Raw genomic sequence first — 12,472 nt, 5'->3', positions numbered from 1 at the left:
CTTTATTTCTATCTTTCTCTAACTGAGTGGACATTTTATTAAGACTTGTCCTTTAGCACAGCAATGCCAGGCCTTATCATTGCCACTAGGTGGCAGCATATGGCAGTTATTTGTTGATCTGAAAGTTTTCCATCAACCTCTTCGAATAATCAGATTCCCTCTAAGGAAAACAGCAGGACCTCATAGGCTTAGATTTATCTAGTCTACACAAGGGCAAGATAATTTAGAAAACTTTTAACAGTCTTTATATGGGCAAAGGATATTTGGTTACGCATTTTGGCTATGTAAAACAAAAAACTTGATGTATGTTTATTGTTGTTGGAACAAAAAAACCTCTTAGAATTAGCTGTCATGTCCAGGCTATTCTTTAGTTGCGGCAAACTACTTGATCAAAAAACAAATTAACTTACACAATATATATATATATATTTTTAAATATTAGCCAGCTGCTCCTTTCACATCGCACCAGTTACACCATTATTTGTCTGCCCAGCACAGCCTTTGTTCTCAGTATGTGGCAGCCTATCTCACCTCTGGGCCTATTCACAGGTAACATTGTGGCATAAAACAGTTACGGTAGAACACCACTCTACTGCCACATGGTGAAGTCTGAATTCTGCTTTCAAATTTGCACCATTTGGAAATTTCTGCCAACTGCTTTTAGAAACTAAAACTACTGACTGTAAAAAAGAAAAAAAAAAGTCTATTATAATGTCTTTACTTTGCAGGTGTTTGTATTTTATAGCTTCTGAATGAGATTAATTTGTTTCCTTTAAAGTATTTCAGTGGCACTCCCCACCAAGAGTACCTATCAAGTAAAGTAATTCCTCATTGGTCCTTTCTCGTTTCTTGTGCTCATTTTGCTTTCTAGCATCAACAACTACTAACTGAACAAAATGTCTCTGAAAGGAACATACCTCTAATTTTCTTATTTGAATTGATAAGCTACTGTTTGCATTTTAAACTGGACTCACGAGGTGCTGAGATGAAAGCATATGTGTTTTGGCTGGAAATCTTTAAGGTAAACAACCACAGAACATGAGAAACCGTAATGGCCTTTCATTAACAGTGAGCTCAACATTATTTCCAAAACTCTGTTTTTATTTTACAAAAGGACAGTGTGTGTGTGTGTGTATGTTTGTATAGATATCACTTTCACAGGTTAATTAATTGACTGAGAGCCTCAATAGCACAAAACAGTCGTAGATACCACTCTCAGTGACACGGGGAGGGGACTATTTGAAAGAAAAAGCCACGTCCACAGCTTGTCTTGTGGTTAAGTAGGAATGGGCATAAAGTTCAGCAAAATGCGTCTCAAAATTGAATAATATTTGTGTTTTGTAGATACATTCCTTGACATTCGAGATGTAATTTGGTCTCTTTTAATCAGAATATACACATTTTGTCTACGATGAAAAAGGACGATCTACATGTATGTTAAGACAATTCCAGCTGAATTTCATTAAGACCTGTCAAAATACAAACAAGTTGTGTGTTGTTTAAAGTTAGTCAAGGAATGATTTCGTCACCTGGAAATGTGGAAGCAATTTCCTCAAGTGAACCTTATTTGAAAAGGAACCTTGAGATTGCTGCTAAAACGCAGCTAAGGTTTTCGGTCAAATGAAAAGGAAAAAAACCCATCTGTTTTGTTGATTTGTAGCAACAAACAACAACCCCGGAGGGCTGATTCTCATGAATGCCTCTGACTTTTTACTACAGCACATCATTACACTTTCAAATTTCAAGGTTCAAATATCCGTTTGATGGTTCCTCAGACCCTGCATGACACTGTATACGAGTAACCACATGAACAGACATTTTTTTTTATTGCAAACACTGTTCCTATTGCACTAGCACAAAGAATACGTCCATTGAAAAGCGAAATGCAGACTTGTCCTTAGTGGCTGCAGACACAGAATGCCAACGAGACGCATTGCAGTGTGAAAACATTTTTTTTTTTTTTTTTAAACAAAAAAAAAAAACCTCACACATGAACACATGGTTCATTTCGTCATTCTGGGAAAGTAACAGTCTCGCATATAACTGACAAGGACAGTTCATGTTAGTGTCCTGCACCAAAGAAAATATCAATAAAACATTTAAGACACATATTTATGTCCTTAAATATTGCAGCTTATTAAGAGTCTATACAATTAAAATTCACATTCTTTTTCAGTAGTTTAACCTATTTACAAACTGCAAAATAAAATCCACTTACTATGCACATCAGCCCATCAGGTTTCCTTCTTACATCTATGCATTTTTACAATACCATACATGATTTGTTTTCCGCTAATAAATACTACTGTAGAAACATGTTGACACTGGACAATCTATTTCCAAAGTACTGAACAAAAATCTCTGGATGGCCTTTATAAAACTGCCCCAGCAGCCGTCTCTTTTCTTTGATGGAGAGTTTAGGGTTCTCATGGACTTTCCGGAGTAAGGACCAAAGTTCCTCTTTAGTTGTTTTCTGTGCATTTTCTGAATAGGCCTTAGCACTCAGTCTTGTGCAGTATGTCGATCCTGCAGCAAAGGGAGATGGAGAAACAGAAATTAAGGAAAAGTTGTAGGAAAAATTCATCTTCATTTACAGCAAAGGATTCCTAGCACGGCGTTCTGTGGTCACACAAACGACAACCTACGTAAAAGAAAAACGTGCAGACCTGTTATCATATCTGGATCCTTCCCTTTCACAATATTCATTATTCTGTCACTGACCATCTTGTGCAATGAAACAGGAATCTGGTGGAAAAGAGGGCAAAAAAAAGATATTAACATTCTATTTACTTTGACCTAAAGATCCAAATTAATATGATAAAATGATGATGAATAGAATTATTATGTTCACTTTTTTTGTGGCGGTCTGTGATCTCGTAGAGTCGGACACATTTGATCTATGAATTCTCTTTCAAGTAATAGCTGATGTCTGATGGGTTGTAGGCCTGCTTCGGAACAGCCTGTGTCAACAGCTTTTTATCAACCCTGTGACTAAGGTGCCTTGCAAGGGTCTCTTGCAGAGATGTTGACAGTTACATCCCTCTTACGACACTGGACGCACATGTGTAGTACAGACACCGGGAAAGAGACAAGAAAGGAACACTCACTTTGAAGAGATCACAGTGGTTGTCCATCATGAACAGAACCATCAGGTCAACCTTTCCTTTGGAGAGTCTTCTGCTGTAGACGATGGCACTTGAGAAGGACCTTTTCACAGCCATTCTGTTCTCAATCTGACAGAATTATTTAGAATTAACAAGGATCTAACATACACCTGTACAGACCTACACAAGATGCACACAAGTGCTCACCTCTTTGTGCAGTTTGACCTCCTGTGGTTTGGCTGCAGTGGCCATGAATCTCAGGAGCCTGCGTAGCTCCTCCCTGATGCGCGAGTTCTGCAGCTTCAGGCTCAGCTGCAGAGCCTCCAGAGCTTGCTCTCGCTTGCCGTTCACTGACAACAGACCACAGAAAATACAAGGATGAAGGCTGAACTTGAGAAAAGCAGCCTCTGCGATTAAAATGGCATGGGAAGCAACATGTATGAAAACGTATATGAAACCCGCCTTTATGCATCACCATAAAAGCCTCATTAGCCCTCCTGAAGGCGACAGGATACCAAAGAGATGTGGTGATAGCTCCTCCTCTTACCGAGTAACTCCGAGATGCCAGAGTGAATGTCGAAAACGTGGTTGCTGAGCAGTGGTGGCTGTTGTGTCTGTCCATAATGCTGAGCCAGGACCTCATAGAGCAGCCTCTTACACCGGAGCAGGTCGTTTGCACATCCAGCCAAGCCTCGACTGACCTCAACCACAAGTTCATCAGGCAGAAACTCTAGACAGTCCACTGCCCCTGACATCCAATCATCAGCCCTGAGGGAGAGGCAAGTACAGTGGTTTTAAACACAGTCAAGTGACTGAGAATGGAGAGATACAAGGAAGGTCAGATAAGCTCTTGATCTTCAGGGATTTCGAGAGAACTCGACTGGTTCCGGTAATGTAGCATAGATTTGGTCATTTGTGGGTGGAAACGCATCGACGTTAAAAACAGGCTTAAAATACTTTTTATTCATCTAAACATTGACTTTATTTTAAGTCATTGTATAGAAGTATTAGCAAGGAAATGTACTTAAAGTTTCAAAACTAAAAAGTACACATTATGCAGAATTCCCCGTCGGTTTTATATTGTTATATTATTAGATCATTGATGAATTAACATGTAAGTGGTACTTCAATGTTTGATGCAATGAGCTCATTTTAACTGCCTCATACACTGCTGGGTAGGTTAACGATGCATCATATTTTATAAAGTGATCGTGTGTTTTGTATGTACAAACTTTATCTTCGCTGTAAGTGGTGACTATACCTACACCTACACAAGTCAACACGTCTGTGCTTAGCAGGCTAGTGTTTTCCTGTTAGTTAAAGACCATGGCAAAATACAAACAGAACTCTATGTATGATTTCACTAGCAGTTTGTCTTTGAAGCAGCTGGCAAAGAGTGAAAAAAAAAACAAAAAAACGGTGAACTAGGACTGACAGGTCACAAGAAACACAGATTTGAATCATAAAATGAACTTATATAGAAAACAGCATTTGAGGACTTACTGGGCTTCACTGAAGGCCTTGAGGACCTCTCGGTCTAGGTAGCTTGACGTATACAACAGGTCTGGGTCGCTGTCCATGCCATGCAGGTGAGGCCGAGATGTGTCCTTGCCCTCTAACAAGTTCTCCAGCAGGGGGAGCTCTATCAGCTGCAGCAGCCTGAAGACTGCCTGCTGGTGCCACACCTCATCCACCACTGTGAATTCACATGGTTAAGAGTCATGCGGGTCATAGCTGCACAGACATACAGACACAAGGTGTGACCAAGCGTTTACTGCATGAAAGCATGCAGCCTGTCGTGTTTTACGTCATTCTCCCTCGTCTCATCAGATAGAGGGCAACTTACGCTCTTGTGAGAGGCCGAGGTTGATCATCTGGGGGGTGATGGTTGAGCTCAGGTTGAGGTTTCTCAGCACGTCTTCCAGTGATTTGTCTGTTTTTACAGACGAGTGGGTGGAGTAGCTCAGCACCTCTTGTCTGAAGGGTCACATAATAACAGCAATCAGTGGAAATGATTGAGGAAAAACAAGAAACAGACTTAATACAGGAACAGATGTGGCATTAGGCTGCAAATGTTTTCGAGTACCTGTGATTCAGTCACAATTTGCTGCTTTTTTGATTACAGTCATTTCATATCAAACCGACAAAATAAATGCTCAATTTCCAGCATTAAACAATTTCTGACGCATATTAAAAAGGACATTTTCTCTTTACATTGCATTATTCCCATGAAGACTTGACTTGGCCCATGCTGCAAACAACAAAAGCCTCATTCAAACTGTGAGCAAATGGCTCCTCTGGGTTTTTCATCACCCATTTGGGGACATCAGACTTGTTCTCTGGTCCAGTCAGAAGCCGTCACTCTGCCAACAGCATCAGAGCAAAAGGGAGCAAACGCAAAGTGCTGAGGCCACGTGTTAGCACCTCATCGGCAAGGCGTCCCACCCGTCTTAGCTATGTGCTCCTTAGAATTGAATTATCCAGCCTCAAAGTAAACGAGAATCGACTGAGTTTAAAGGAATAGTTTGACATTTTTGGAAATGCACTTACTCGCTTTCTTGTTGAAAGTTAGATGAAATGTTAAATACCATTTTGGTGTCTAAACGATAAATACGAAGCTACAGCCAGAAGCCAGCCAGCACAGCTCATCACAGAAAAACTTTTAACAAAACTTACAAAAATTAAATACAACATATTGTGTTGTGGCCAAGAAACAGCCTGTAAAACAAATAGTCGTTTTTACACTTCAGTTTTGGTATTGCAATTGAAAGAAATACAACATGTTAATTAGTGGGCTTTAGAGGCACTTTCCAGTGGATTTTGTTACCTTTGTTACAGAGCCAAACTAGCTGTTTCCCCATTATTTCCAGTCCTTGTGCTAAGCTAAGCTAGCGAGCTGCTGGCGGTAGCTTCATATTTACCGTACTGACATGAGAGTGGTACTCTCACCGAGAAAGCGAATAAAATATGTTGGAGCAAGTACCTCACTAGATTACTGCTTGATTTAAGTTGGTGTTGGAACGTAAAACTCCAAACTGTCGCACTGGAAATGAAGGGGTAATGAATAGTATCAAGACATGACTACACGATGGGAGTTTAAGAGTCTCATGTGATGCCTCACTAGTTTTCAGAGGCTCCCAATCTAAAGCCATGCTGGATTTGGGATTAGCTCTGGCTATCAGGAGGAATGAGAACAAAGCAAATCAAGAATGAGATCTGACGATGTTGTGACATGAGTCTGTACCTTTCACGTGACGGACTATAGCTGTTCTTGTTCCTGTTCATGCTCGGGGAGTCATAGCCGCTCTCGATGGTACCAGTGGATTGAGAGTTGGTGTCGGTCAGCGATGACGTGGAGCTGGTCGTTGGGCTCAGGAACCTGTACAAACTGCAACTACTGTCCTCAAATGTAGCTCGCTTCTTTTCCTTCCCAAATACTTTAATGCCCACTGGCTCAAACACCCTCGACTCCATCAGGGCCTGACAAAGACGGATGGCCTTGTAGCGAGGCACTGCCTCATCGCCAAAGAAACGGTTCAGGGTGATGTGTGCCAACACCACATCCACGGCCTCTGAGCCCAGGAAGCAGTCGTGGTAGGACTTGAGGTTGTGGCGGCGGCGCTTGACCTCCACATGAGTGTGGAGATTGGAGATGATGCTGCTCCAGATATAGGTGGCCCGGAAAGGCTTCCCAGCCATGCCTTGTCCTGATGGAGGATGAGAGGAGAGAATCAGTGGATGGAAAAGGTGTGGGTGTGTGTGTGTGTGTGTGTGTGTGTGTGTGTGTGTGTGTGTGTGTGTGTGTGTGTGTGTGTATGTGTGAGGGGTGGGGGCTGAAGTAGAGGTGATTAACTCTTAAATCAGCCAAGAATTAGCTAATGAGTTTCCTCGACATTTCATACTGGCAGTTCAGCGGCAACGACAGGAGCACTTAAAATATCTACTCGTGGCTGAACGGCTTAGTTGATTATTCAATTAGTTAATCAACAGAAAATTAATCAACAATAATATATTTTATATTTTATAATCGATTTATCAAGAAGAAAAAGGCCGACCATTTGCTAGTTGGAGGCTTGTCAAATGTGAGGATTTGCTGCTTTTCTGTAGGTTATACCATCATAAATTTAATAATTTTGTAAAAAGCAATTTGAAGACATAGACTTTATCTTGGGCTCTGGGAAATTGTGATGGCCATTTTTTACCGTTTCCTGACATTTTAATAGACTAAGCTATCAATCAGTTAATGAAACAGATAATTACATGTAACATTAATTAAGAAAAGCCGCAAGAAAAACACGATGAAAATAAACTTTTATACATGCAGAAGCTATAAAACCCTGACACAACTAACTCAACTTTCCTAAACACTAATCCCTTTGGTGATTGTTATTTCACAGTCAACTATCTCAGCTTTGTCTATTGTCTGAGCACTTTTTCAGAAACTGGGGAAAATTGTGATTCCTGCCTTTACCAAACACACCCTCCCTGTCCTCTGTGTAATGTCACATAATTACAGTCTGAACTCGAGTCACTGTCTGTGGGTGTAAAAGCGCAAGGTCCAGGTTCAGTGCATCTCATGGGGGTAGTAGCCGAACCCGAATCCTACTTTTGAGTCATGCTTGTGTACAGTATTCAAAAGCTTGATTTTAATTCAATCAACACGATTAACACTTAACAATGAAGTACTGCAGTCAGCCAGTATAGGCTAAAAACATTTAGGAAAACAAAAGCCTCAAATGTGCCTGATTTTCTTACCATAACACATAATGCAATCTCTCTACACAGCCTGCTACACTCAGTCACGCATGCACAAGGAAACAGAGACAAAGATCATATTGTGAGCCTTCTCTCACAAGAGATATCCTAATATGTTCCTGTTGTATTTTCCACCGGATGGGCTGCATAAAGCAGTAGATGGTTCATGCACTCAAACACTGACATGCTGGACACTCCATCAAGCAATTTCGCAACACATACTTTATCTGCCCGTCTGTGTTTGATAGGTCCTTGTTGATGGAAAATGATTTGTGTCATTCACCGCAAGCCAGACCAACAAAAGAAAGCAGAACTGGCTTCAGTGAGATGTTAGCGTGGCTTTCATCTCACGACAGGAAACATTTAAAGCCTGTTGAGCAAATGCTAGGGGAGCATCTGAGAGATTCACTCTGGCCAGAGGCCATAAATCAGGCACTGAAAGCAGCAGCCAGGCTCCGTGTTATGATAACACAACATGACAAATACAATTACTGACCCATCTGTAAAACCTGAAAACAAAAACACCCGGGAACAGTACAGCGGCAAGCAGATGTTCGCCCACTCATTTAACAAATACAACAGCTCATTGAGAGATGGGGAAGGTCTGTGGTAGATATCTCGGGATCTGCTGATTAATGAGATGCATCAAAGTCAAACTGTGTGTCCCTCTGGGGGAGAGGAAACCGTCCTGAACTGGGGATTTGCATATCAGGGAAGAACAACAGGGGCTACAGCAGTTGTTCAAGGAAGAACACCGTTCAGCAGTTTGCATGAAAAATAGGAATCATGAGAAATATAACGGGCTGATGACTGAATTCATTCAAATATTTCTTTGATTGAAACTCAAATTTGAAAAAGTATCCTTAGTCCATGTTATGCAAATGTCAGTCAATATAGTCGTTCTAAACTCACTGTAAATGCAGATTATCACAGGAACAATATACTTTTTGATCAATTAGTAGAGAAAACTGCTCTATCAGGATGAAATCCTTGATTTAGGAGTAAAGGCGGGACCATCTGGAGAATCCCATCAGGGGTCCTTGGATTAACAGTCACACAATAAATCCGGATCTGATCAATATCCATTAATGCTTGTTGAAAAGGGTAAAAAAAAAAAAAGTGGGGGTGAGGCGTGGGTCAAAACAATCCTGGGAACCCGGCTGAGCTGTGTCACCTCCTGTTTCTTGCACCAGGCTGAGATTTGAGTCCAGTTTGCTTAGCTGACGCCAGTCTCCTTCCCCGAGACTTCGGTCTTCTCTGTAAAAACAAAAAAGCCAGCAGATAGATAGACCGTAGGACGACGATGCAAGAGGGGGCCGACCTGCATGTCAGCCAAGGACAACAAGTGCACCGTGTGTTTGCACACACCGCTGCAGGTAAATAATCGCAGGGGGAGCAGCGCGGCCACCACACGGGGATCTTCCCCCTTGTGGCCACGGGCGGTTGGCACGACTCCCCACACCTTCCCATGCACCGTCACCGCGGCGGGGAGGCCAGCGCGCCGAGATCTTCGGGTTGGCGGGACCTGCCACAGCCACGGCTCAGCGAAGGCGCACCGGGTGCACCGTCAGATCCCTGGGGCAGGTCCCTGCGTTCCGCCAACGCGCCGAGAGCGGGTGACATTCCCCGCTCGGGGCGCGGGACGCAGTGTGGACACGCCGAACCTCGGCGGGCCACTGCCCCCCCCCCCCCATGAATTTGAACCCTTGAACCCGCATATCCTGAGCGGTACACAGTGTTCGGTGGCCTACACGCATACAGGTACCGTTTTGTACCTGGGTTTAAACACCGCACTGCAGACTGCTGAGTCGCACCGAGCACAGTGAATGTCAAAGAACCCTATCAACATATTATAACTGATCTACAATGCATTTAAATGCTTCATAAAACGTTAGTAAAGTCTTCAATTACACCTTATAAACCCTTTATAAGGGATGTGTCATAACATGTTTCATATACTTCACAAACTTTGTATGTACTTGTACATGCATGTTTTTTAAGTACATGGTTGTACTTCCAAAAAAGCTTAGAAGAAAAGCTATGAAATGGCCGAACAAAAGGGACATACACACTGTGAACGTGTGAATTTTGGACACATTGAATTTCGATCAGAAACAACATCCACTTTCCAGTAGAAAAAAAATTTCGATTGGTATCATACCACACTTTCTATCAGAAACAGTAGCACAGACAGCCCCGAACACATTCATTTCAAATAGGGCACGAAATCGGCAGCATCTAGTCTCTATTTCACCAGCTGGGAGCGAATAAGCGGGTATTACCTGGTGCTCGGTGCATGAAAAACGTCCTCCAGTGACACTGAAGACAGCCATTCAGCCCCCGTCCCTGCTCGTCAGCCCGCAACGTGACGGACGCGAACCTACTCCAGTCGACCCCCCGAAACCGTCCCCTCCCACTGCGATGCATTATTCACGTCCCAGTCGCCGCCTTGCTCGGGCTCCTGCGCGACACCGAGACTCTCGCACCGTCCCCCAAGTTCGGCAAGACACGCACTTAGTCCTACGCCTGGACAAAAGGCTCACTGAAACCGTATTTGAAGGTTGTTGAAGAGGTCTGACAAAGCCTACTACTAGTCATTATCATACAATAAGGCTGAGTGGCCAAAAAGCAAACGCACAGAATTGCTAGTATTTCCCCACTAAAGCCCCCTAATTAAAGATCCCCCGTGGTCTCGAACAGTTTACCGGTCAATTAAAAAAGGAAATGCTCCAAAATTTAAAAAAATCCAGGAAGTTTTCACACAGCCTTTCACTCACCAAGTCACACCCTCAAAGCCTACACTGGAGGTCAGTCTGATCTGATAAAGACCCGAAGTGTTTCAGAGGAGAGAAGAGGATGGGATGTGTTCGTCTCCTCTTCCCCTAAATCAAAACATTAGGAATCACTGGGGGTACGGTTTTTGAAAGCGTGTGACTGCAGGTGGCCCCGGGGGTCGAAAGTGGGCCTGGCGCTGCCCCACCGCATCTGGGATAATAGTGCACACAGTCTATACCCTGCTTATCATTAACAAACAGGCACGGCCCCAGAGCGGCCACACGCCAACCGTAGTGGGGGCAGATTTCACGAGGTCTGGCTCCAACCCGGTGCCTTCCTTCCGCAGGCGTAATCAAGGCAAAGGGAGAAGTGGGAGGCTGACACTGTTAAACCCGGTGTGGGTCAGCTGCTGAGAGGGGAGACTGAAAGGGGGACAGCTGCTATGGTCGTGAGGCACAAAACGCCTGTTGCGGCCGGGGGAAGCTGGTTTGACCACTGTCCTCTTCAGCCTCTTTTATCTAGAAATCTCCCCTTGTACAGCAGGTGAAGTGAGAACGTGTGAGCAGGGGGGAAGACGTGAAGAGGTGTGTAGCCACACTAGCTCACATCTGCTGTTCCTTTCAAACCCTCTGATTAAAAAAAAAAAAGGCAATGCCTTCCTCATTCACTGTCGATACTGTCGAGCTGCGCTGGAGCAAGACAGGTGTCTCTAACGAAAACAGCAGGCCTGCATGTGCGTGTCTTTAAAGGGGCACTCCACATGAAGTTCGGGTTGCTCATCAGAATAAGTACCACTCAGCCCGTGTCAACAGGGCGGGAGGGCATTTAGGAGGCAGGTCAAATGAAAGATGCTGAAGTTGCATTGCGGGAAATGCAGGGTCCCGTGTTTTTGGAGCTCGACCCATACTAGGAACTAAAAGTCAGGATGTCTCAGCCTCTGCTACATCGATTTTGAGTATTCCTTTTTTTTAATGTAAAGTGAAATGCTAAATTGAGGGAGTACCCCTTTAAGAATACAAACCAGAGACACACCCATGGCTATGGGGTTAAGATGCTGACCATGAACTGCAATATCTGTGGTGTGAGTCTGGCTGGGGACCTGAGTTGCATCTCTCTCCTGGCAGAAAATGCACGAGAAAATAATTAATTTACGAGAGAGTGGAAAATGTTCTTGTGTGTTCATCAGAACCTTTTACCTGGATGGCTAAACACAGGCGCACAAAGGATTAAATGAAATGCTCCCATTCCAAAACCTACAATTCATCAAAAGAAGCGCTATAAAACTTTCATGATTGTAATGACAATTAAGAACTGCTGAGGGAAAACCTCTTTTCCCTTATATAGAAGGGAGTGTTATCACATCTTTTAACTTGTTTGCATTCAGTCACACAAGCAAACCCTACTCTTTACTCCCGTGTGACTGAAGCAACTCTTTTTGATAATATCACTCAACATTCCCACCAAAAGTAAGAATGAAGCAGAACGTCGAAGTCAAACATCCCTGGGAACCAAATTCATCGGAGCTCAGCATAAGTTGGAGCAGAACTAAAGTATGAGTGGATAAACTCACCTTATCTGTTGCTGTAGATGACGTTTTCAATAGCTATACAGCTGCCATATCCACACATAACAAAGGACATCCATGCCTTGTGTTTAAATGAGAGCTACAACTCTGTGCCCTCGGTTTTCAGTTAGACTGAGAAGCCTTTGGTTGAGACCGAAACTGGTTTTACAGCTCTTCACATGAAAGCGTTGGAGTCAGATGTGCTGGTATTTTGTAAACGTGCCACATAGCTGAAGCTGAAACTTCACGGGCTGAAGAGTGTAACGCGCTTTAC

At 43.2% G+C, this 12,472-nt stretch overlaps 1 protein-coding gene across 3 annotated transcripts; it reads right to left on the bottom strand.

Moving 5' to 3' along the window:
- Window positions 1-1,166: 1,166 nt before the first annotated feature.
- Window positions 1,167-12,472, bottom strand: depdc7a (DEP domain containing 7, paralog a). Of its 3 annotated transcripts, none has more exons than XM_040133858.1 (9): window positions 12,205-12,472; window positions 6,349-6,811; window positions 4,951-5,081; window positions 4,608-4,800; window positions 3,652-3,872; window positions 3,312-3,454; window positions 3,108-3,233; window positions 2,667-2,745; window positions 1,167-2,526 (listed from the first exon to the last, which is right to left on the bottom strand). In XM_040133858.1, exons 2-9 carry the CDS (start codon window positions 6,801-6,803, stop codon window positions 2,303-2,305), a joined length of 1,572 nt encoding a protein of 523 aa, XP_039989792.1. In that variant the 5' UTR covers window positions 6,804-6,811; window positions 12,205-12,472; the 3' UTR covers window positions 1,167-2,302. The 3 variants fall into 3 exon arrangements, with proteins under 3 accessions (XP_039989792.1, XP_039989784.1, XP_039989802.1); XM_040133850.1 differs by lacking the exon at window positions 12,205-12,472 and adding an exon at window positions 10,142-10,208; XM_040133868.1 differs by lacking the exons at window positions 2,667-2,745; window positions 12,205-12,472 and adding an exon at window positions 10,142-10,208 and having other exon boundaries at window positions 2,398-2,526.

The sequence above is a fragment of the Xiphias gladius genome, chromosome 1, assembly GCF_016859285.1.
Source record: "Xiphias gladius isolate SHS-SW01 ecotype Sanya breed wild chromosome 1, ASM1685928v1, whole genome shotgun sequence".
Classification (NCBI taxonomy): Eukaryota; Metazoa; Chordata; class Actinopteri; order Istiophoriformes; family Xiphiidae; genus Xiphias; species Xiphias gladius.
Note: the sequence above shows the minus strand (reverse complement) of the source record. Positions and strands in the feature narration are given on the sequence as shown.